Source organism: Ovis aries, chromosome 12, assembly GCF_016772045.2.
Source record: "Ovis aries strain OAR_USU_Benz2616 breed Rambouillet chromosome 12, ARS-UI_Ramb_v3.0, whole genome shotgun sequence".
Lineage (NCBI taxonomy): Eukaryota > Metazoa > Chordata > Mammalia > Artiodactyla > Bovidae > Ovis > Ovis aries.
In genome coordinates, this window is record NC_056065.1 from 28,577,256 (window position 1) to 28,603,919 (window position 26,664).

General features: G+C 37.2%; 1 protein-coding gene across 4 annotated transcripts in view; it reads right to left on the reverse strand.

Moving 5' to 3' along the window:
* The window catches only part of LIN9 (lin-9 DREAM MuvB core complex component), a 90,335-nt gene that overhangs the window by 50,041 nt on the left and 13,630 nt on the right, over positions 1 to 26,664 (reverse strand). For all 4 annotated transcript variants that reach the window (XM_060396056.1, XM_042257148.2, XM_042257149.2 and 1 more), the window contains exons 5-7: positions 20,313 to 20,446; positions 18,921 to 19,046; positions 8,435 to 8,592 (exon numbers count right to left, since the gene is read on the reverse strand). In XM_060396056.1, the coding sequence (XP_060252039.1) occupies positions 8,435 to 8,592; positions 18,921 to 19,046; positions 20,313 to 20,446 (418 nt within the window). The remainder of the gene's footprint in view (positions 1 to 8,434; positions 8,593 to 18,920; positions 19,047 to 20,312; positions 20,447 to 26,664) is intronic.

Below are 26,664 nucleotides of genomic sequence, written 5' to 3' on the forward strand. Positions count from 1 at the left end.
CAAGGTACCTCCTGATTTCAGGGAGAAAACATCAATGGAACCGATCCAGAAAAAGGGATTTTGTCATCCAGGACTCCTTGCTGTACAACCAAAAGACTGGCAGCTCATGTTTATTTTTCCCCTTCAAGGCTCCAAGGTTAGCAGTTTTATATATAAGGGCAGTCTTGATCATAAACCCAACTGCATTTGCAGTTGTTAGCCTATCTCTTTCTGCTTTAAATCCCAGTGCTTGCTTTTCTTCCTTACTAATGAGGCTTTTTTTTTTTTTTTTTAAACCCAGAATAGGACACTTGTTGGCAGTAAAAACCTGTTCAGGCAGATACCCTTTCTCTTCCATTATTTCCTTAAAGGCATTTGGAACCTGTCTGTTGCCTCTTGGTTGGCAGAAGCTGCTTCTCCTATCATCTTGATATTTATTAAACCAAACCTCTTTTTAAAATTATCAAATCATCTTTTGCTGGCGCTAAATTCTTTAGCTTTAGATCTTTCAATCCCTTTTGCTTTGTTGTCCATAGGTCTGTCTTCCTTATATTGATCCTGCACTCACAGAAGAGCTATATTTTCATTATGAGATAAAAAGATATTTCAAAAAATGCATGGTATTCATACCTGCTGGCATAGCTGAAGCTATAGCTTCACAAATTTCCTTTTCTTTTTTTTTTACACTGGTCCTTATGTGGATTCATTTATCTTGAAATAGTGGGCAATCATAGCTGAAGACCTCAATCTACAATACATATCAAGCAATTCAACTTTTTCTTGTAATGTCATAACCTTTCTCTGCTTCTTGGGAGCAATTCCAGCATCACTGTGGTACTTCACATGGGCCCTATGAAATTATTCATAGTCTATGGTGTTGCACTAAACATAATGAAAAATATCTGAGAACTATAAGAAATCACTTTTTAAGGCAATCACACTCATTTTGCTGCAGACAAACTGATCACATGGAGATGATCACTATTACACAGCATTTTAAGCAGATGCTTGAAATACCTGAGCTCACTGCAATAGCAACAGAAGGTTACTATGAAGTTTTTACAGCAGTGCAGTGTGTACTACAGTTAATTTTGAGAAGTTACAGTTTAATACAGCATCCTTATGTTTGCTTCCATTTATCTCAACGGTAAATGTATAGACTATGTTTGTGGGAGTAATTTTTGATAAACTTCACTGTTGTATTTTATGGGAAGCAAATGATAAAATAGACTATGTCTACATATATCTTCTGCATTCATGACATATTAACTTTAAAAAATTTTTTTCAATATTTCAAGGCTAAGCAATTCATCTGCAAGTTCTTTCACACTGTCAAATTTCCCCTAAAATTGTCAATGTTTATTGAAAAAACAACCCCAAAATAAATGGATTCACACAATTCAAACATGTCAAATCCATGCTGTTCAATGGTCAACTGTAGTTGAGTGTGACTTTAAAAAAAAAAAATTCAGTTTGATAATCTCTACTTTTTTAGTGTTCAGTTCATTGAGATTTAATATAATTTAAAAAGAGTGAGATATAAGTCTACCATCTTGCTAGTTATTTTCTACTTCTCTGTACTTTCTTTCCTGTCATCTTCTCACTTAACTGAGAATTTGTTAGTATGTCAATTTAATTTCTTTATTGGCTTTTTAGGTATATCTCTCAACACTTTAAAAAGTAATTCCTTCAACTTGGACAGCCAGATGCAAAAGATGAAACTAAACCACTATGTCACATCATACAGAAAAATCAACTCAAAATGGATTAAAGACTTGAATGCGAGACCTCAAACAATAAAAATCCTAGAGGAAAACACATGTTGTATGCTCTTTGACATTGATCTTAGCAATATCTTTCTGGATATGTCTCCTCAGCCAAGGGAAACAAAAGCAAAATTGAATACATGGGATCATATCAAACTAAAAAGTTTCCGCACAGCAAAGGAAACCATCAACAAAATGAAAAGACAACATACCAAATGGGAGAAAATATTTGCAACTCATATATACATTAGTTGGCTAATATCTCAAATATATAAAGAACTCAATAACAAAAAGACAAACAACCCAATTAAAAAATGGGCCGAAAAGCTGAATAGACATTTTTCCAAGGAAGACATATAGCTAGCCAACAGGCACATGAAAAGATATTCATCACTAATTGTTAGGGAAATGCAAATCAAAACCACGACGTGATTAAAAAAAAAACACAAAAACCCACCAAACAACCTAATCATGAAGTGGGCAAAAGATCTAAATAGACATTTCTCCAATGAAGACACCCAGATGGCCAAAAGGCACACGAAAAGATGCTCAAAATGGTTAATTATTAGAGAAGTGCAAATCAAAACTGGAATGAAGTACCACATCACACTGGTCAGAATGGCCATCATTAAAAAGTCTACAAATAAAAAATGTTGGAGAGGGTGTGGAGAAAAGGGAACTCATACACTATTGGTGGGAATGTAAATTGGTGTAGCCACTATGGAAAACAGTCTGTAAGTTCCTTAAAAAACAAAATAGAATTATCACATGATCCATCAATCCCACTCATGGGTATTTATCCAGGAATGAGAAAAACTCTAATCTGAAAAGATACATGCACCCCAATATTCATCAGCATTGCAAATAGCAGTATTATTTGCAATAGCCAAGACAGAAACAACTCAAACGCCCAGCAATAGATGACTCATTTAAGAAGATATGAATCTCTCTCTCTCTCTCTCTCTCTCTCTCTCTCTATATATATATATATATATATATACACACACACACACACAATGGGATATTACTCAACCATAAAAAAAAGCATGAAACATTTGCAACAACATGGATGGACGAGAGAATATCAGTAAGCGAAGTCAGTCAGACAAAGACAAATTATATGATATCACTTGTATGTGGAATCGAAAGAATAATACAAATGAAGTTATACACCAAACAGAAACAGACTCACAAACATAGAAAACAAACTTACAGTTACCAAAGTGGAAAAGGAGGTGAGAGGGAGGTGTAAATTAGGGGTACAGAATTAACAAACTACTATACATAAAACAGACAAGCAACAAGGATTTACTATATAGCAAAGGGAATTATATTCACAAAATTGTTTATTAACTGTACTTCAATTGAAAAAAAAACCACAACAAGATATCACCTCCCATCTGTTAGAATGGCTATTATCAAAAAGGCAAGAAATAACAGGGTTGGCAAGGATGTGGAGAAAAGGAAACCCTCATACACTGTGTAAACAGATGCAGTCACTATGGAGAAACACTCCCCTCCAAATTCAGATTAGAACTATCACATGATCTATTGATATCTATCCACCATGTATTTATCCAAAGAATACAAAAATACTAATTCAAAAAGATATATGCACCTCTATGTTCATCACAGCTTTATTTAGAACAGCCAAGATATGGAAATAACCTAAGTGTCTATCAATGAATGAATGGAAAAAGATATGCTACACACACAGACACACATACACACTAAATACAGCTTCACTGTAAAAAAAGAACAGTGATTACCATAAATGGTACCACTCAGCCATAAAACAGAGTAGTCATTACCAGAGGGGAAGGAGTGGGATGGGGGGGAGGGGGGTGGCAGTAAAACAGATAAAGAGGATCACCTGTATGGTGAGAGATAAGAACTACATTTTTTGTGGTGAGCATGTTACAGTGCAAGGAGAAGAAAAAATATACACATGAAACTTATGTTATAAACCAAAGTTACCTCAATAAAAATTAAATTAAAAAAAAGAGAAAGTAATTTCTTAACTAGTTCTCAAAATATAGCCCACTCCAGCAGTATCAACACCTGATACTTGGAAACTTCTTAAAATGCAAATTCTCAGGCTCTACCCCTGACTCTCTTGAATCAGAAACTCTAGGGCAGGGGCCAGCAATCTGTCCTTTATAAAGCTCTCCAGCTAATCTGATGTACACTAAGGTTTTTGAACCTTGATATCCTAAGGCTTATAATATGCACTCTTCACTTATTACACTCTAATAATAATTAATACTACACGCCCTCACAACAAATTTAAGAAACTTGAAACACAACAGTTACATTTTACCCATGTATCTACCATTTCTGGAGTTCTTACTCTATAGTTAAGGCTCCATTTGGTATCATTTCCCCTCAACCTGAAATTTTCATTTGACGTAACATCTAGTGTTTTCCCATGAGAAGTCAGCAGCTATTTGTATCACTGTTCCTCATATCTATTGTTTTCCTAAGATTGCTTTCAAGATTTGCTCTAACTGTGGGGTTTTGTATACATGTAGGTTGTGTGACTTGGGGTTTAGAGTACTAAGGTGTGGTATATGTGTGTGTGTGTCACTCAGTTGTGTCCGACTCTGTGATCCCATGAACAGAAGAGCCTGACGGGCTACAGTATCTTCTCAGGCAGAAATACTGGATCAGGTTGCCATTCCCTTTTCCAGGCGATCTTCCCAACCCAGGGATTGACCTCTTGCATCTCCTGCATTGGCAAGTGGATTCTTTACCAATGAGTAACCCAGAAAGCCCAGAGTATTAAAGACCCGTACTTTTTTTTTTTTAATTAAATTTGAGTAAAGTGGCCAAAATGGCGGAGTAGAAAGATCTTGAGCTCACCTCTTCCCAGTGGCACAACAAAATTATAACTGTTACAGAGCAAGTATTGATGAGAAAGACCAGAAGGCAAGCAAAGAAGATCTTCTACAACTAAAGACATAAAGGACCATAACCAGACAAGAAGGAGGGACAGGGATGCAGTACAGTTAAGAACTATCCCTCCACAAGGGTGACCCACAAAGGGGAGGATAATCACAACTGTAGAAGTTCTTCCCAAGGAGCAAGGGATCTGAACTCCACAAACTTCCAGTTGTGGCTCTCCAAACTGGAAGTCCTGCACTGGGAAAGCAAACCCCACAACGTTTGCCCTTGAAGGCCAGCAGAGCGTATATTCAGGAGAATCAGAGCGCTGTGGGAAAGAAACTCCATTCTTAAAGGGTGCACACAAAACCTCATACGTTCTGGGACGCAGTGCAAGAGCAGTAATTCAAAAGGAGCCTTGGTTAGACCCACCTGCTGATCTCGGAGAGCCTCCCTGCGAGGCAGGAGCCAAGTGGAGCTCATCCAGGGGAAAAAGACACTTGTGGCAGGCATTTCTGGAAGCTTGTTCAACCATGACACTGGCGCTGGCAAGCGCCATTTTTTAATCCTCACTCTAAGGTAGTAGGCTCAGGCCTGGCCCCGCCCCAGCCTGTCTGCACCAGTGCTGGGACACCTCAGGCCAAGCAGCTATCTGGGCGGGAACACAGCCCCGCCCACCAGCTGGCCAGCAGGGAGTCCCTGAGCCCAGAGCCGCTTCAGGACCTGGCCTTATCCACCAGAGGGCCCAGGACCGACCACTGACACCAACTCACCCCGAGGGCCCTATAGCCAGGGACTTTGGGACTGGTTCCACCCACCAGTGAGCTGGCACTAGCCCCAAGGCCGAGCCTCACCCACCTGTAGGTGGGCACCAGCTCCACTGCCCCAGTCCTGCAGATGGAGGATCCAGGATCCGGCTCCACCTATCAAGGGGTGGGCACCAGCTAGGGGATCTGATACCCTGTCTCATCTTCCACTGGGTGGACGCCAGCCCCAGGACCACCACAGCCCTAGGGCCTGCTGTTTCAGGATGCAGCTCACACACCAGCAGGCTGGCACCAGCCCCCAAGACCCACTGAGTCCTGGCGCTGGCCACCAGCAGGCTAATACCAGCTCTGGGACACCTCTGGCCCCTCAGCTAGCTGCGCATGGTGGAAATGCCCCCGTCCCCCAGTGGTGGGACACTAGGCCAGGGAATACCAGGGGCTCTGGTCTGCCAACAACAGGCTGATAGCTGCTACTAGACGCTCTGGACCCCTCACCCAGTAGCCCCAAGATCCAGATCCCTTGACGCAAACTTTGGGATATCCTAGACCACACCCCCACTCCCAGGCAGCCACGCCAGGAACTGGCCCACCCACCAGCACTAGATCTGGGACCCCAGATCTAGATCTGCAACCACTCACCCCAAAACCAGCTCCACCCACCACTGAGCCAGCATCAGTTCCAGGGCTCCCCACCCCTTTCCACAACCAGCCACCTGATGACCTAGCCCACACACAGAAGCCTTCCACAAGGCAGAGCCTAGCAACCAACCAGAAGGAGGGTCAGCCATACCTACCAGACTGCCCATAAATAGTCCACCACAACAGAAGGATCCAGGCATCCCACATAGGGGGCACCCGTAGAGAATATAGCTTTGCTGACCAGAGGGAATTGAGCTGCTGGGAAGCACAGGAGTTCTCTTACAAAAGGCCACTTCTCTGAGGTCAGGAAATGTTGTGGATGTAGGTTAAATCTTTATGACCTACACTTGACTCTTGTGTGTTTGTCTGTGCGTGTGTACATGTGTGTGCATGCACATGTGTTCAGTTGTGTCCAACTCTTTGAGACCCCATGGACTGTAGCCCACCAGGCTTCTCTGTCCATGGAATTTTCCAGGCAAGAATACTAGAGTAGGTTGCCATTTCCTCCTCCAGGGGATCGTCCTAACCCAGGGATCCAACCCACATCTCTTATGTTTCCTGCACTGGCAGGCGGATTCTTCACCAACTGTGCCACCTGAAAAGCTATAGTACTGTATGTCAATTATATCTCAATAAAACTGGAAGAAAAACAACTCAAATCTTTTGTCTTTTTACATGCCATTGTGCCTCTCTTTTTTTAAGAACACTAATTATATGTTTACTTGCTTAATATTGTCACACAGGTCTCTGAGTCTCTATGAATGTTTTTTCCACTTTTTTCCTCCATGTTTTTACAATGGATCATTTATACTGATTTATTCTGAAGTTCACTGACTCTTACTTTTTGTTGTTTTCAATATGCTTTTAAGCCCATTTAGAAATTTTCTTTTCAGACACTATACTTTTAACTTTCTATTTGTTTTATATAAGTAATTTCCATTTTTCTACTGTGATATCCCCATTAATTATGACCATATTTACATTTAAGTTCTTGAACATGTTTTATAACATATATTTTGAAACTAATTCCAGTATCTGAGTCACTCTAGCATCTAATTCTGTTGATTGCTTTTGGTCTTAACTATAGAACCTGTTTTCTGTTTCTTCATAGGTTTAGCAATTTTTTATCATATGCTGACGCCTCCCCTAGACCAAATTGAAACTTTCAAAAGTTTGTTGATTCCTACAAACTTCTTTCATATCTTGATACATCTAGTCCCCCTATTCTGCACTGTAAAAAAGTACCTACTTATTGATCCTCTATAAAATTTTCAGTTCTTATCAAATAATACCACTAGGCCTTAAAATTCTGGAGCAATTAACTTTTAAGGATTTCCTAATTGGGCCTATGAGTCACTCTATTCACGTCAGCATTTCTCTGATTGGTCTACATTGTAGACTTTGTATGTGTACTTATTTATATGGGGTTTGTTTTTTTTTTTTAATATGGGGTTTTTAGAACTAACCCATTTTTTCAGGAAAGCTATCTCTTCTTCACTCTATCTCCATCCTCACTCCCAGACTAATTTTAAGGGAGAGATCATATATATCACCTATAACTTCTATACATGGTGGGTTATGACTAAATGCATTCTTCTCTTTTCCAATTGCATTTCATATGCATGATGTAGCCTTTTCCCTGTTGTCTACTTTTCCTTTTCACTACCCATTTTTGCAATATAATGAAAAAATGTACCACTTTTATAACCAGGAAAAAATGATATAAATATGTAATTCAAGGCTACCTTTCCTCCAGAAAATACTCTCTGATTAATCCAATTATTTTTTTCAAACTTTATCTACTCACTGAACACCTTGCTATCGCTTATATTGCATAAATTGTAATTTTAGATTACCAAATTATTAAGGATTAACCTAAACTTGAGATTTTAGTGGCACTTTCCCTCAATGTTGTAACTGAAGTGACCATATAGAATCACTACCTACAAATTGACAGAATTTACATCTTCACAAAATTTTGAGCAAACTATTCAATAGGTAGTTTCGTCATTTAGTCATTAGAAATGGAGTATTTATAAACCCAAAGATCACAAGAACAATGGTGTTTGTGAACTAACCAGGTAAGACTGGTCAGAAAAGAAAATCAATATAATATAGAAGCAAAAACCAAACAAAATTTTAACAATTTAAACATTACACTTGATTTTAAATTTCATCTTTGTGGCAGTTTACGTTGTGGAAGACATTGCTTTGAAGATGTACACTTTTATGCAATTACTTTAAAAAACAGACTTCACAGATGAAGAACAGTAACCTCTACAGAATATTGCTATAGAAATATAGTTTAAGCTTTCTAAATGTAAAGGCCATTTGTCTAATAAAGGTTTATCTTGGTGAAAACCCACAAGTCAAAATAGTAATAAGCTTATCTTTACCTACCAGTAACTTTGGTTCCAATAACCAGGGGCAAAGGAATCTCGTCTGGGAGATCTTTGAATTGTGAAACATCTGCAACTTTCCTTTGTTGTAAGAGCCTTATTTTCTGCCGTTTCTGTTTTAATGCTGATCTCTCTTCCTCAAAAAATGCAGAAGAACATCTAGAATAAATTATAAAAATCATATAAAGTGATAACTATCCTATATAAAAACTTCAAGTCACACATCCATATCACTAATCCTCTTATTTCTTTCATTGAGTACTGTATTTAAAAATGGGTTCTTAAAAATAATAACTTTCTCTTCAAAGTATTACCTTTATGTTGTTTTAAAAATAAGATCTTGCAAGATTGAAAGATACATAAGCGAGTCTAGATTGCTTTTTCCTACAAAGCAGGTGGATCTACTGTTCACTATCCTTTGACAAAACTGCATCTGGATCCCAGGTCCTCTCTTAAGAACAAAGTTCAATTTCAATATTCTATTCAAAAGAACATGATACTTTCCCTGTGACCTAGTGAGCACATCAATATAGGAATTAAAGAAGAGACCTGCCGCCATGTAAACTTTTAATCATATTTTCTATCTTTAAGTATGAATACTGAATGTACTCTCATTCTTAGGCCCCATCTTATTTCTATTTTCAAATTCTAGGATGAACCAAAGGTATTTAAACATAGCTTTCATGCCATAAAATATATATCCATAAAATTATCACTAACAGTCAAGATAATGAACATATGAAGATATCAACCAGCCTGGACGGGAGCGGAATTTGGGGGAGATGGATACATGTATGTGTATGCCTGGGTCCCCTCGCTGTTCACCTGAAACTATCACAGCATTGCTAGTTGGTTATACCCCAAGACAAAATTAAAAGTTGAAAAAAAAAAAGAAAAGAATGAGCTCTAAAACCATGAAAAGACATGGAGGAGCCTGAAATGCATCCTATCAAGTAAACAAAGCCAATCTGAAAAGGCTACACTTTGTGTGATCCTAATATACGACATTCCGGAAAGTGCAGGGCTATGAAGACAATGAAAAGATTCATGGTTACAAGCAGTTGGTGACCTGGTAGAACTTGGAGGATTTTTAAGGCAGTGAAAATACTCTGTAAAATACTGATATTATAATAGTGGCTATGTCACCATTTGTCAAAACCCACAGAATGCACACCACCAAGAGTGAACTCTAATGTAAACTGTGGACTTTGGATGAGTATCATGTGTTGATGCAGGTTCATCAACTGTCACAAATGGACCACTCTGATAGAGGATACTAACAATGAGGGAGGCCACCTGTGTGGGGGGAGGGGCAGTAAATGGAAAATCTCTGTACCTTCCTCTCAATTTTGTTGCAAATCTAAAACCGCTCTTAAAAAGTCTTATAAAAAAAAATAAAGGGACAGGAACTGCCAGACAGTTTTTTCAAAGTGGTTATACCATTTTATATTCCCATCAGCGGTGTATGAGTTCAAGTTTTGACACAGATTCACCAACACTTGGCATGCTTAGTGGTGTAAATTTTTAAACACTGTGGTTTTAATTTGCATTTTCCTAATGATTAATTATGTTTAATATCCTCTTATTGGTTTATATGATATCTCTACATCACTGATGAATTATCTATTAAAAATTTTTTTCACCAATTTGTTAAATGGGATGTTTGATTCTTTTTATTTTTGGGTTGCACCACGCGGCATACAGAATTTAAGTTCCCCAACCAGGGATCAAACGTGTGCCCTCTGCAGTGAAAAATGTGGATCCCTAACAAGCAGACAACCAGGGAATTTCCCTGTCTGAGCTTTATTACTGAATTTTCAGGGTCCTTCATACCTTCTGGATATAATACATACTTTTGGCAATCGGATTTTATTTAAATAGCATTTTTGCATAATAAATACATTCATAGGCTTCTAATTTAAAAGGTTCAAAAGGCATTGAAAACTCTAGGGCTTCCCTTGTGGTCAAGAGGTTAAGTGTCTGCTTTGCAATGCAGGGGACACTAGCTTGACCCTGGTCCAGGAAGATACCACATGCCACAGAGAAACGAGGCCGACACACTGCAACTACTGAGCCCATACTCTAGAGCCCGCGCCCTCAGCAAGAGAAAATTGAGAAGCCTGTAAACTGCAAGGAAGAACAGCCCTCACTCACTGCAACTAGAGAAAGCCCGTGTAGCAATGAAGACCCAGCACAGCCAAAAATAACTAATTACATGAGATTTAAAAAAGAAAACTCTAATATTTTTGTCCCTCGGCTTTCTATCCTGTCTTCCAGATGATGACAATAAATTTTGTACATGACCTTTATTGATATTAAACTTTAGAAATATACATGCAAGAAATACTTATGTTCCCTTCCTGTTTTTCTCAAATAGCTACAATATGCTCTGTTGTGTATTCCGCTTTCTTAAAGTATCTTAGCAGTACATAAGAAACTTTCTCTGATTTTAAATTAAATGATTTCAGTTTTCTCCTATATTGAGGTACCCTACTTTAATTAGTCATTCCTCTATTTATGGACACTTAGGTTTTTAAAAATCTTTTGCTTCTATAAATAGCACTGTACATGTCATTTCATCCATGTACAAGTACTCATAGAAGTACTAGGTCAAAGAGTATGGGAATTTGTAAATTTGCAAATATTACCAAACTGCCCTCCACAGAGGTTACATAAATTTACTCTCTCACCACCAGTGGCTTTTTCACCAAACCATTGCCAACCCAATATATTCAAACTTTAGGAACTCTGTTCTGATAGCTAAAAAACAGGATCTTGGCATACTTTGATTATGTATTTCTCATTATAAGTAAGACTGAACTCTTTCATCTGTTTAGAAGAGCCACTTCTTTCTTTTTTCTTAGGTACTGTTTGTATAAACAGACATTTTTATTACAGGTTATTTGATATTTTTTACTGATTCGTAAAGATGTATGGATGTGAGAGTTGGACTGTGAGGAAGGCTGAGCGCCGAAAAATTGAAGCTTTTGAACTGTGGTGTTGGAGAAGACTCCTGAGAGTCCCTTGGACTGCAAGGAGATCTAACCAGTCCATTCTGAAGGAGATCAACCCTGGGATTTCTTTGGAAGGAATGATGCTAAAGCTGAAGCTCCAGTACTTTGGCCACCTCATGCAAAGAGTTGACTCACTGGAAAAGACTCTGATGCTGGGAAGGATTGGGGGCAGGAGGAGAAGGGGATGACAGAGGATGAGATGGCTGGATGGCATCACGGACTTGTGAACGTGAGTCTGAGTGAACTCCCGGAGATGGTGATGGACAGGGAGGCCTGGCGTGCTGCAATTCATGGGGTCGCAAAGAGTCTGACACGACTGAGCAACTGACTGAACTGAACTGAACTGAAAGATCGAGGGCGGGAGAAGGGAACGACAGAGGATGAGATGGTTGGATGGCATCACTGACTCAATGGACATGAGTTTGAGTAAACTCTGGGAGTTGGTGATGGACAGGGAGACCTGGCATGCCGCAGTCCATGGGGTTGCAAAGAGTCGGACACGACTGAGAGACTGAACTGAACTGAACTGATTCGTAGTTCTTCACATATTTAGACATTGGTCCTTTGTGGCAAGAAGTATAAATAGTTCTGTCATTGTCTTTTGACTTTATGGGGTTTTTTGGGGGTGAGCGATACAGAATGCTTTTTTTTTTTTTTTTACAAAATCAAATTTATCAATCTTTTCTTTTATGATTCCTAGCTCTGAGGACTATTAAAAAGATCTTCCCCAATTCAAGATTAAGCCAAACTCTTCTACAGGTTCCTCTAGCAGTTTTACTGTTTCTTTTAAAAAATCTGAATCTTTGATCCTTTTAAATCTTTCCTGGTGTAAGGTCTGAGGTATGAAATCAACTTGTGTTTTCTTTGATTGCTTCAGAGTGGTCTCAATATCCACTGAATAATCTCCTTCTCCCCTGTATGCCTGAGATGCAATCAGTGTTATTATGTATTAAAATTCTGTGGACATCTTTGATTCAATAAAGATATTTTAACTTTACTGGCGTATAGCTGATTTATAGTGTTGTGTTAATTTCATGGAATTTCTCTCCTTTTCAATTCATCTTTTTATTCAAGTACCACTACGACATCATTTTATGATCATGTTATATGAACATTAATATGAGATAATACATACTACAAACGTATGTATGATACTACATAATCTCCCCTCATTACTTTTTTCTTCAGAATTTCCCTAGTTCTTCCTGCTTGATTTCTTCTCTTTATGTGAAATTTAGAATGAGTTGGTCTAGTTGTTTTTTTTTTAAAAACAGCTACTGATATTTTCACTGGGACTGACTTTAGAATGCTGAGTGTTCTGCACATTTCCTGCTAAGCTCTTTCCTGGCTTCTTTTTTTTTAGGATATTTCAAAAAAGTATATCATATCAATAATTTGTAGTGTACATCAGCTTCCTCAAAAAAAAGAAAAACTACAACTTTTGTTGATAATAAAGACTTGATTTAAACTGTTAATTTATCTTGATGAAGTAAAGAACTCTAGGATTCAACAATATTATGGTAACCCTATTAACAGAGGATAAATTAACAAGAGAAATAATGACAATCAAACTGCAGAATTATAACTAAACAATAAAATAGTGACTAATACCTCATTCTGACAATAATCAGAAACAGTGTGGCTCAATTTACTCAAACATGTAAAGTTACAGCAAAAAGCCCCCAAATGGCCTAATTACCAAAGACCATAAATTACCTGTGTGAAACACGATACACATCACATTTTAATTTGTTCTTATAAACAAGGGAAATACTTAAAACAACAGCAGCAGTGACACTTTTTAATACAATAGATAAAATAAATGTAAACCAGTTCAATGAGAAGTTCTCCTTGAATTTCATTATTATCTACAGAAATCATGTAAACTAAATTCCAGGTCTATTTGTTCAAGTCACTTTATATTTCAAGGCTCCCCTAAATTTTCCTACCATTTAAAGTGAAAAACTCTTAAATATGCTTTTACTAGGCTGACAGATCAAACATAAGAACTAATGATACATAGTATAACATTTCACTCAAAAGTAATATAAGGTTTTCTGATATATTAAGAAAGGAAGATAACACTAGAAAAGGAAAGGTAGTTTCATATAAAAGGTAATTTGAAAAGTAATTCTCAGGATGTAACATATTGGATATATTCACTTGATTCATTTTTTTTGTTTTTTTGTTTTTTATTTTTAAAATTTTAAAATCTTTAATTCTTACATGCATTCCCAAACATGAACCCCCTCCCACCTCCCTCCCCAGAACATCTTTCTGGTCATCTATCCTCGTCAGACATAGACTGGCGATTCAATTCACATGATAGTATACATGTTAGAATGTCATTCTCCCAAATCATCCCACCCTCTCCCTCTCCCTCTGAGTCCAAAAGTCCGTTATACATCTGTGTCTCTTTCCTATCTTGCATACAGGGTCGTCATTGCCATCTTCCTAAATTCCATATATATGTGTTAGTATACTGTATTGGTGTTTTTCTTTCTGGCTTACTTCACTCTGTATAATCGGCTCCAGTTTCATCCATCTCATCAGAACTGATTCAAATGAATTCTTTTAACGGCTGAGTAATACTCCATTGTGTATATGTACCACAGCTTTCTTATCCATTCATCTGCTGATGGACATCTAGGTTGTTTCCATGTCTGGCTATTATAAACAGTGCTGCGATGAACATTGGGGTACATGTGTCTCTTTCAATTTTCGTGGGATTGCTGGGTCATAAGGTAGTTCTATTTGCAATTTTTAAGGAATCTCACACTGTTCTCCATAGTGGCTGTACTAGTTTGCATTCCACCAACAGTGTAGGAGGGTTCCTTTCTCCACACCCTCCAGCATTTATTGCTTGCAGATTTTTGGATCGCAGCCAAATTCAATGCAATCCCTATCAAGCTACCAGGCACATTTTTCACAGAACTAGAACAAATAATTTCAAGATTTGTATGGAAATACAAAAACCTCGAATAGCCAAAGCAATCTTGAGAAGAATGGAACTGGAGGAATCAACTTGCCTGACACAGTCATCAAGACAGTATGGTACTGGCACAAAGACAGACATATAGATCAATGGAACAAAATAGAAAGCCCAGAGATAAATCCACACACCTATGGACACCTTATCTTTTGACACTTGTAAAAGAATGAAACTAGATCACTTTCTAACGCACAAAAATAAACTCAAAATGGATTAAAGATCTAAATGTAAGATCAGAAACTATAAAACTCCTAGAGGAGAACGTAGGCAAAACACTCTCAGACATAAATCAAATGGGATCTAATTAAAATTAAAGCTTCGCACAACAAAGGAAAATATAAGCAAGGTGAAAAGACAGCCTTCTCAATGGGAGAAAATAGCAAATGAAGCAACTGACAAACAACTCATCTCAAAAATATACAAGCAACTTCTGCAGCTCAACAGAAAAATAAACGACCCAATCAAAAAATGGGCCAAAGAACTAAATAGACATTTCTCCAAAGAAGACATACGGATGGCTAACAAACACATGAAAAGATGCTCAACATCACTCATTATTAGAGAAATGATTCATTTTTATATAAAGTAAAACATGCATTTGTGGAAAGGATAATAAGTGGATCACTTATTATCTTGAAGTAATAAGAGTTTTAAAAAAGGTAATAATAATGTATGTATAATCTCACAACTTCATTAAATGCTTATGAGGGCATCCTTAAATATTTTCTGGAACATAGTGGGGCATCAGTTTCAGTTCAGTTGCTCAGCTTTGTCCGACTCCTTGCAACCCCATGAACCACAGCACGCCAGGCCTCCCTGTCCCTCACCAACTCCCAGAGTTAACCCAAACCCATGTCCATTGTGTTGATGATGCCATCCAATCATCTCATCCTCTGTCGTCCCCTTCTCCTGCCTTCAATCTTTCCCAGCATCAGGGTCTTTTCAAACGAGTCAGCCCTTTGCATCAGGTAGCCAAAGTATTAGTTTCAGCTTCAACATCAGTCCTTCCAACGACCACCCAGGACTGATCTCCTTTAGGATGGACTGGGTGGATCTTCTTGCAGTCCAAGGGACTCTCAAGAGTCTTCTCCAACACCACAGTTCAAAAGCATCAATTCTTCGGCACTCAGCTTTCTTTATAGTTCAACTCTCACATCCATACATGACTACTGGAAAAACCATAGGTTTGACTAGATGGACCTTTCTTGGCAAAGTAACAACTCTACTTTTTAATATGCTGTCTAGGTTGGTCATAACTTTCCTTCCAAGGAGTAAGCATCTTTTAATTTCACAGCTGTAATCACCATCTGCAGTGATTTGGGAGCCCAGAAAAATAAAGGTAGCCACTTTTTCCACTGTTTCCCCATCTATTTGCCATGAAGTGATGGGACCAGATGCCATGATCTTCATTTTCTGAATGTTGAGCTTTAAGCCAACTTTTTCACTCTCCTCTTTCACTTTCATCAAGAGGCTCTTTCGTTCTTCACTTTCTGCCATAAGGGTGGTGTCATCTGCGTTTCTGAGGTTACTGATATTTCTCCCTACAATCTTGATTCCAGCTTGTGCTTCTTCCAGTCCAGCATTTCTCATGATGTACTCTGCATATAAGTTAAATAAGCAGGGTGACAATATACAGCCTTGACGTACTCCTTTTCCTATTTGGAACCAGTCTGTTGTTCCATGTCCACTTCTAACTGTTGCTTCTTGACCTGCATACAGGTTTCAGGTGGTCTGGTATTCCCATCTCTTTCAGAATTTTCCACAGTTGATTGTGATCCACACAGTCAAAGGCTTTGGCATAGTCAATAAAGCAGAAATAGATGTTTTTCTGGAACGCTCTTGCTTTTTCCATGATCCAGCGGATGTTGGCAATTTGATCTCTGGTTCCTCTGCCTTTTCTAAAACCAGCTTGAACATCAGGGAGTTCGCGGTTCACGTATTGCTGAAGCCTGGCTTGGAGAATTTTGAGCATTACTTTGCTAGCGTGTGAGATGAGTGTAACTGTGGTAGTTTGAGCATTCTTTGGCATTGCCTTTCTTTGGGATTGGAATGAAAACTGACCTTTTCCAGTCCTGTGGCCACTGCTGAGTTTTCCAAATTTGCTGGCATATTGAGTGCAGCACTTTCATAGCATCATCTTTCAGGATTTGCAATAGCTCAACTGGAATTCCATCACCTCCACTAGCTTTGTTCATAGTGATGCTTTCTAAGGCCCACTCGACTTCACATTCCAGGATGTCTGGATCTAGGTGAGTGATCACGCCATTGTGATTATCTGGGTCATCAAGATCTTTTTTGTACATTTCTTCTGTGTGTTCTTGCCACCTCTTCTTAATATCTTCTGCTTCTGTTACATCCATACCATTTCTGTCATTTATTGTGCCCATCTTTGTATGAAATGCTCCCTTGGTATCTCTGATTTTCTTGAAGAGATCTCTAGTCTTTCCCATTCTGTTGTTTTCCTCTATTTCTCTGCACTGATCACTGAAGGTTTTCTTATCTCTCCTTGCTATTCTTTGGAACTCTGCATTCAAATGGGTGTATCTTTCCTTTTCTCCTTTGCTTTTCGCTTCTCTTCTTTTCACAGCTATTTGTAAGGCCTCCCCAGACAGCCATTTTGCTTTTCTGCATTTTTTCTTGGGGGATGGTTTTGATCCCTGTCTCCTGTACAATGTCACGAACCTCAGTCCATAGTTCATCAGGCACTCTGTCTATCAGATCTAGTCCCTTAAATCTATTTCTCACTTCCACTGTATAATCATAAGGGATTTGATTTAGGTCATACCTGAATGGTCTACTGGTTTTCCCCACTTTCTTTAATTTAAGTCTGAATTTTGCAATAGGAGTTCATGATCTGAGGTGCAGTCAGCTCCTGGTCTTGTTTTTGCTGACTGTATATAGTTTCTCCATCTTTGGCTGCAAAGAATATAATTAATCTGCCTTCGGTGTTGACCTTCTGGTGATGTCCATGTGTAAAGTCTTCTCTTGTGTTGTTGGAAGAGGGTGTTTGCTATGACCAGTGCATTCTCTTGGCAAAACTCTATTAGTCTTTGCCCTGCTTCATTCTGTACTCCAAGGCCAAATTTGCCTGTTATTCCAGGTGTTTCTTGACTTCCTACTTTTGCATTCCAATCCCTTATAATGAAAAGGACATCTTTTTGAGTGTTCGTTCTAAAAGGTCTTGTAGGTCTTCACAGAACCGTTCAACTTCAGCTTCTTTAGTGTTACTGGTTGGGACATAGATTTGGATTACCATGATACTGAATGGTTTGCCTTGGAAACGAACAGAGATCATTCTGTCATTTTTGAGATTGCATCCAAGTACTGCATTTCAGACTCTTTCATTGACTATGATGGCTACTCCATTTCTTCTAAGGGATTCCTGCCTGCAGTAATAGATATAATGGTCATCTGAGTTAAATTCACCCATTCCAGTCCATTTTAGTTTGCTGATTCCTAGAATGTCGACGTTCACTCTCGCCATCTCCTGTTTGACCACTTCCAATCTGCCTTGATTCATGGACCTAACATTCCAGGTTCCTATGCAATTTTGCTCTTTACAGCGTCAGACCTTGCTTCTATCACCAGTCGCATCCACAACTGGGTGTTGTTTTTGCTTTGGCTCCATCCCTTCATTCAGAGAAGGCAATGGCAACCCAATCCAGTACTCTTACCTGGAAAATCCCATGGACAGAAGAGCCTGGTAGGCTGTAGTCTATGGGGTCGCAAAGAGTCGGACACGAATGAGCGACTTCACTTTCACTTTTCACTTTCATGCACTGGAGAAGGAAACGGCAACCCACTCCAGTGTTCTTGCCTGGAGAATCCCAAGGACGGGGGAGCCTGGTGGGCTGCCGTCTATAGGGTTCCACAGAGTCGGACACGGCTGAAGCGACTTAGCAGCAGCAGCATCCCTTCATTCTTTCTGCAGTTATTTCTCCACTGATCTCCAGTAGCATATTGGGTACCTACCGACCTGGGAAGTTCATCTTTTAGTGTCCTATCTTTTTGCCTTTTCATACTATTCAGAACATGGGGTTCTCAAGGCAAGAATACTGAAGTGGTTTGCCATTCCCTTCTCCAGTGGACCACGTTCTGTCAGACCTCTCCCCCATGACCCGTCTGTCTTGGGTGGCCCCACACGGCATGGCTTAGTTTCATTGAGTTAGACAAGGCTGTGGCCCATGTGATCAGATTGGCCAGGTTTCTGTGATTGTGATTTCAGTCTGTCTGCCCTCTGATGCCCTCTCTCAGTACCTACCATCTTACTTGGGTTTCTCTTAGTGGGGCACAGCTAATATAAAAAAATTATGTTCAAGGGTTGTGATCTGAAGAAAAATGAAATGGTGTATTTAATTACAACTTGCTTAAGTATAAAAAGCATCTACATTAACACTGGTCAATAGAATATATTTAACATATAACTACTCTGGAAAGTTATGTTTTGGTACTAGTCTTTTAAACAAAAACATTATTTTTACCTCCGTGGTTTCCCCATAAGCCTCCTGATTTTTCCCCATTCCACTCTTGTTAATTTTCTCGTTTTCAAATTAGGAAAAGATTCCTTTAGACACACACAGAAGTCATTGTCACCTTCAAAAAGCGGTCTGTAAAAGAGAAATGGTATTTTAAGTTAATATACAGCTTGAGACATAAAATGCAAAGTATGCATTCCAATTTTGAGCATCAATCAATCCCAAGACACCAAACTTTCACTTCTACCCAAAATATATACAAAATGGGCACAAATTCCAAGTGTTAAAATTAAATTAAATCATTTACATTTATAAAACAAATAATGTGTAAAAGTTACTCAAGAGGTACTATCTGTGCTTGAGATTCTAGGATACACTGATTTTCATTAAATCTCCTATCCTTTGGGAAGCTATTTTAGCACTATTGTTGTATCTGGTGAGGATAAAGAATGTAAACTACAAAGTATCTTTGTCCCAAAGATAATAAATACCATCACCAAGGAGTTTGCTTTGATAGTAAATTAGTTTTAGGAAACTAGGGGACTCTAAAGAGTTAGATTAGTTCTTAGGAAATGCAGAACACAGATTATACTAGGACACCCTGAGAGCTCTCTTAATTAAGATAATGAAAAAATTTGTGGACAAAAATAAGACAATTTTTTTGATGAGTTTGAGAAATGAGGAATCAGTCTTAGTAATGACACATGAATGTCTTGGGCTTAAATATGAATGTTCATGAGATTAACAAGGTTCAGAGTAGGCAACTGGTAATAACAGAGAAAGGAAATAAAGATAAGTAGTCAGCAAAACAAGTACCACTGACAAGCATGGGTTAGATAAGAATAGATTGCAGTGGATGAGAAATCAGAATCTTTCCTCAACGAATTCTGTTGTTGAATAATTGCATTTCACCCAAATCTCTTACTATGTTCTACTTAAACACTTCACATATAACGAAAAAGTGCATGAATATCATCCCCTAAATAGAAAGACTCTTAAAAATCTTCCTGAATCACTTTTACCATTCATAACTGTTTCTCTACTACTGTACTAGCATTTAAAAGCTAAAGATTTATAAAACAAGTCCCATTCACTGCAAAATAATGGTGCTTTCTTTTCAGGGTATCTCCACTGCATAGTCTTTGTAAATTATAATATAGAAATTATACTGTCATTTTGATTTTTCACAAAAACTTACAACAACTTCTTCCCCAAAAGAGAGGAAGCAAGAAAAGCATGAAAAACAGAAACAGGTCAAACAAGAATGAGGAATAGGAAAAGAAATTCAGGAAAAAACAGAATCAAAATAGACCTCCAGAAAAAGTTGAGGCTTTTAACATGTGAAAACCTTACACTTCTGATTCAAACGATATTCATGATATGAGCCATGATACTTACTTATCTATATTTGAGTAGAACCACTCATATATGCACCATTTATGTGCTTTGGGAAGCTTGAGTAAGTTACGTAATCGAAAACCAATCTTCTGTGAGGCCTTCTTATCTGGTGTTGACATTGTTGCTGTAAATTTCTATACAATTAAAAAAAAGAGATTAATTACAGTCCCATTAAGTAAATGTGAACATCCATAATATTGACTACATTTGTAAAAAGGTAAAGATTATGGTTAAGTACTCAAAAAGATTCAACAATATACAAAATAAATTTATTATTTAACAAATACACATTCTGATTATTTCTTACAAAGTTAAAGCCTCCAGTTTCAAAACAAATTTTGACAAGGAGGGTGAAATATTTGACCCCAACCATGTTTGCTCTACAGTACAATTTTAATTTAGGTATGTAGGAAGAAGATACTTAGGAAACTATTTCTGCAGTTCTTGACCTAGAAAAGACCAGTAAGGACTCTGATACAATTGTGAGCGAGATTAAGAGAAAGAACATGCAGAAAATATCACTAATTTACATGAATTTTTAAAATGCTGGCAAAGATGTTTTATATTCATGGATTGGAAGAATACTGTTAAAATGTCCATAATACCCAAAGCAATCTACAGATTCAATGCAATCTCTATTAAAATTTCAATGGCGTTTTTCACAGAAATAGAAAAAGATGGTCTCTTTGATAAACGGTGTTGGGAATGGTTTTCACAAGGAAAAGAATAAAACTGGCTACCTGTCTTACATCACAAAAATAAACTCAAACAGATTAAAGCCTTAAATGTAAATATAAGGCCTGAAACTATAAAATTTCTAGAAGAAAATATAAGGGAAAATCTTGACATTGGTCTTGGTGATAATTTTTTTGGAGATGACACCAAAAGCAAAGACAACAGAAGCAACAATCAACAAGTAGGACTACATCAAACTAAAAAGCTCCTGCACCACAAAAGAAACAATAAACAAGATGAAAAGGCAGGCTACAGAATGGGAGAAAATATTTCCAAATCATATGTGACAAGAGGTTAATACCCAAAATATATAAGGAACTCATACAACTCCACGACAAAAAGACGATCTGATTTAACAATGGGCAGAGGAGTTGAATAGACATTTTTCCAAAGACAAAACACAAATGGCAAAAAGGTACATGAAAAGGTGCCCAACATCACTATCAAGGAAATGCCACAGGAAGAATATTACCTCACATCTGTAAGAATCACTATTATCAAAAACGCAAGAAATAACAAGTGTTGGAGAGCATATGAAAAAAGAGAACCCTGGGTAAACTGCTGGTGGAAATGTAAATTGGTGTGGCCAGAAGGCAAAACAGTATGGAGGTTGCTCAGAAAATTAAAAATAGATGTACCACATAATCCAGCAATTTTAATTCTGGGTGTTTATCCAAAGGAAATGAACTCACTATCTCCAAAAGATACATGTACCCCCAAGTTCACTGGAGAATTATTTACAATAGCCAAGGCATGGAAACAACTGCTGCACACACTGACAAATGAACAAATAAAGAAAATGTGGTATATATGCAGATGGAATATCAGTCAGTCATTAAAAAGGAAATTTTGCCATTTGTGACAATGTGGATAGGCCTTGAGGACATCATGCTAAGTGAAATAAGTCAGAGAAAGATAAACACCATATACTTTTACTTATATGTGAAACTTAAAAAAAAATCACTCCTCTCCCCTCAAAAAACCCAACTCAACAGAGAACAGACTAGTGGTTGCCAGAGAGGGTAGGGGGACAGATGAAATGGATAAAAAATGGTCAAAGGATACAAACTTCCAGTAATAAAATAAGTACGTTATGGGTATGTAATGTACAACATGGTGACTATATCATACCATATATCTGAAAGTTGCTAAAAGAATAAATTTTTAAAGTTCTCATCACAAGAAAAAAATTGTAACTATGGGATGGATGTTAACTAGACTTACTATGATGATCATTTCACAATATACACAAACAGTGAAATTATCATATTGTATACCTAAAGGTAATATATCAATTATATTTCATTTTTAAAAAAGCTTAAAAAACATCATCAGAACATCAAAAAAATACAACACAACCAAGTGAAATTCATGTCAAGAATATAAGAAAGGGCCAGTATTAGAAAACTATTAGTGTAATATGCCATTATTAATAAATGAAATAATGAAAATCATATGATCACTTCCACTGATGCTAAAACACTTGATAAAATCCAGTATCTACTAAAAAAAATCTTAATGGAATAAAAATAGACAAAATGACTGAAGAAAACACAATATGCCAAAAGTTAAGTGATACAGCTAAAGCAGTACCTGAAAGAAAAATTTAATTCATTGGGTAAATGCTTGTACTAGAATAAAAGAAAAATTTCAAATATGACTTATCCTTCTACCTTAAGAAATTAGAAAAAAAAAAAAAGAACAAAGAAAACTCAAAGCAAGTAGAGGAAGAAAATAATAAATATCAGAGTAAAAATAATAGAAATAAAAAACAAAACCAATAGAAGAAAATTCAATACAATCAAAAAAAAATCAACAAAAATTAATAAGCCTTTAGTTATACTGACCAAGAAAATAAAAATAGATGAACACTTTCTTAACTTTCAAAACACATTTCTCGGGCTTCCCTGGTGGCTTAGTGGTAAAGAATCCACCTTCCAATTCAGGACACATGAGTTCGATTCCTGATCTGGGAAGATCCCACATGCCACAGAGCAAATAAACCCACGTGCCACAACTATTGAGCCTGTGCTCCAGAGCCCAGGAATCGCAACTACTGAGCTCACGTGCCACAATTACTGATATTCATGCACCCTAGAGCCCATGCTCCACAACAAAAGCTACCGCAATGAGAAGCTTATGCCCGGCAACTAGAGAGTAGCCTCTGCTCTCCACAACTGAAGAAAAGCCCAGGCATCAAGGGAGATCTAGCACAGCCAAAAATAAATAACACATTTCTCCCCAAACCAATCCAAAAGTCAGAATCATATTCAACGTTAAAATTGTGAACATTTCTCATTAAAGGAAGGAATACGATAAAGATGTTAATTATACTATTTTTGACACTGATTTGATGGTGGAATTAGCCAATTGAAGAAAAGGAATAAAACTGTAAATTTGCAGGTGACATGACCTCCCCAGAAAACTCAAAAAAATCAACTATAAGAATTGAATAAAGCAGGAGATAACAAAGCTGTTATCCAAAATTCTCTATTTTTAAAAGATATTATCTTCTCTCTATATAAATGAAAACAGATTAGACAATAAAACAAGAAATATATTGTTTATTACAGCAAAAATGGTGAGAACAAAGTATTAAACACCTAGGAATACACTTAAGAAATGTGCAAGATTGACATGGAAAAGAAATTTAAAGTCTGGAATCATGATTGCCAGGAGAAATATCAACAACCTATTGGCAGATGACACCAACCTAATGGCAGAAGGCGAAGAGGAACTAAAGAGCCTCTTGATGAAGATGAAAGAGGAGAGTGGAAAAAGTTGGTTTAAAAACCAAATATTCAAAAAACTAAGATCATGGCATCCAGTTCCATCATTTCATGGCAAACAGATAGGGAAAAAATGGAAACAGTGGCAGATTTTATTTTCTAAAGCTCCAAAATCACTGTGGATGGTGACTGCAGCCATCAAGTTAAAAGACGCTTGCTCCTTGGAAGAAAAGCTATGACCAACCTAAACAGTGTATTAAAAAGCAGAGATGTTACTTTGCCAACAAAGGTCTGTCTAGGCAAAACTATGGTTTTTCCAGTAGTCATGTAAGAGTTGGACTATAAAGAGCTGAGCGCTGAAAAATTGATGCTTTTGAACTGTGATGTTGGAGGAGACTCTTGAAAATCCCTTGGACTGCAAGGAGATCAAACCAGTCAATCTGAAAGGAAATCAGTACTGAATATTCATTGAAAGGACTGATGCTAAAGCTGAAACTCCAATACTCTGGCCACCTGATGTGAAAAACTGACTCCTTGGAAAATACCCTGATGCTGGGAAAGACTGAAGGCAGGAAGAGGTAAAAGGGGCAACAGAGGATGAGATGGTTGGATGGCATCACTGATTCAATGGACATGAGTTTGAGCAAACTCTGGGAGATAGTGAAGGACAAGGAAGCCATATGCTGCGGTACATGGAGTTGAACATGACCTAGCAACTAAACGACAACAAAAAAGGGGCAAAAAAAGCTTGAATAAGTGGAACTACAACCAGTTCTTGGATGGGTAGTCCCAATGTTACATGTCATATTCCCCAAATTAATTTATAATATTATTGCAATATCAATGAAAATCCCAACAGACTCTTTTTCCTAGTCAAGTTGATTCTAAAGTTCATAAGGAAAAATAAATGTGAAAGAATACTCAGGAAAATCTTAAAATAAAATAAGTAATGTTATATCAGAGGCTAAAACACAATATAAAGTCACATTAAAATAATCTGATACTAGCACATAGAGAGATATACTAGATATAAAGAGATAGGAAGTCTAGAAATAAACCCAAATATATACAGAATTTAGCTTGTCATGCAGTAGCATTATAAACCAATGTAAAAAAGATGTATTATTCAGTAAATGTTACCAGGACAACTAAACAGTCTTCTGGAAAAAAAATCTGGTTGCAGTCTTACCTCATCCCTTACTCCAAAATAAATTTGACAGTTGAAAATTTAAACTTTTTTTTTTTAAATGAAATAAGAAATAGGGAATTCTAAAACTATAAATTTTAGACTAGGGAAGGTTTTTTTGATCATATAATTAAAAACTCATTAAAAGGAAACAGGTATATTTGACCTATAGGATTTTTTTCAGTCCTCGTTGGTAAAAAATATAAACAAAGCAAAAGACAAACTATTATACAAACTCTGAAAAAAATTATAATATAAATAGCCAAAGGACTAATATTCTTAATATATACAAAGTTCTTACAAATTAATCAGAAATGACCAACAATTTAATTTTTAAAAATGGGAGAAGGACTTCCCTGCTGTTACAGTGGATAAGAATCCACCTGCCAATGCAGGGGACACAGATTTGATCCCTGGTCCAGGAAGATTCCAAATGTTGTGGAGCAACTAAGCCCATGAGCTACAGCTACTGAGTCCACACTCTAGAGCCTGAGTTCTGCAACAGCAGAAGCCACTGCAATGAGAAGCCCGCAAACTACAACAAAGAGTAGGCCTTGCTTGCTGCAACTAGAGAAAGCCAGTGTGCAGCAACAAAGACCCAACACAGACAAAAAAAAAGTAAATAAATAAATTTTAATTAAAAAAATAGGAGAAAGTTTAGAACAAAGGAAAGAAAGTTTATAAATGTATATGAAAAGTATCTCACCATCACTCATAGATGACATACCAACTAAAACAAATGAGATGCTGTTAGGAGAATAGCAAAAATCTAGCTGTTTGGTTATATACTGGGTTGACAAGCATTAGATGAAATAGGTACTGTGATATATTATTGGCTGAAAGTATAAGCCAGTACAATTTCTTTGGAGAATAATCGGGCACTACTTTAAAAACTTTAAATGTGCATATCCTGTGATCCAGTAAATCCACTTTTTAGGCATCTGTCCTAGAAAACACTTGCAAATTTATAAAAACATGCTTGGGATGTTCACCACAGCACTGTGTGCAACAGTGAAAATTCAGAAACCACTTGAATGCCCATAAATAGAGAACTTATAAATAAATTATGGTATAAGGTTGAATACTAGAAAATAGCAAAAAGAAATGAAACACTGAAGCCTGTCTAAATCAGTCAGCATGGCCAGATCTCAAAAACAAACTTTTGATTCCACTGCAGGGGGCCTACCTTCAATCCCTGGTCAGGGAACTAAGATCTCTACAAGCCACAAGACAAAATAAAAACAAACAAAAAAACGGACTTTTGAGTGAAAAGGTAAATTACAGAACGATGACTGATACAATATCATGAAAATACTACTATAAATGTAATTTTTAAACTATATACACAAAACAATACTATATATTTTCTATGAATACATACAGAAAGGTTTAGAAGTATTAAAGAGGTCTAAAATTGGTTGGTTACAAATGGAAGACGGAAGCAGATCTGAAGGGTAGATGAAGGTTAAAATTAACTTTTTATTTTTAAATATAAAACTTTACTTTGGAAAGACTAGATTTATAGAAAAGTTGCAAAGACAGTACAGAGTTCCCATATGCCCTTCATCCAGCTTTCCCTAGTGTTAACATCTTATACAACCATGGTTTGTCAAAACTAAGAAATTAACACTGGTATAATATGATTAAACCACAGACTTTATTTGGATTTTTTCAGTTCTTCCACTAACGTCCTTTTTCTGGC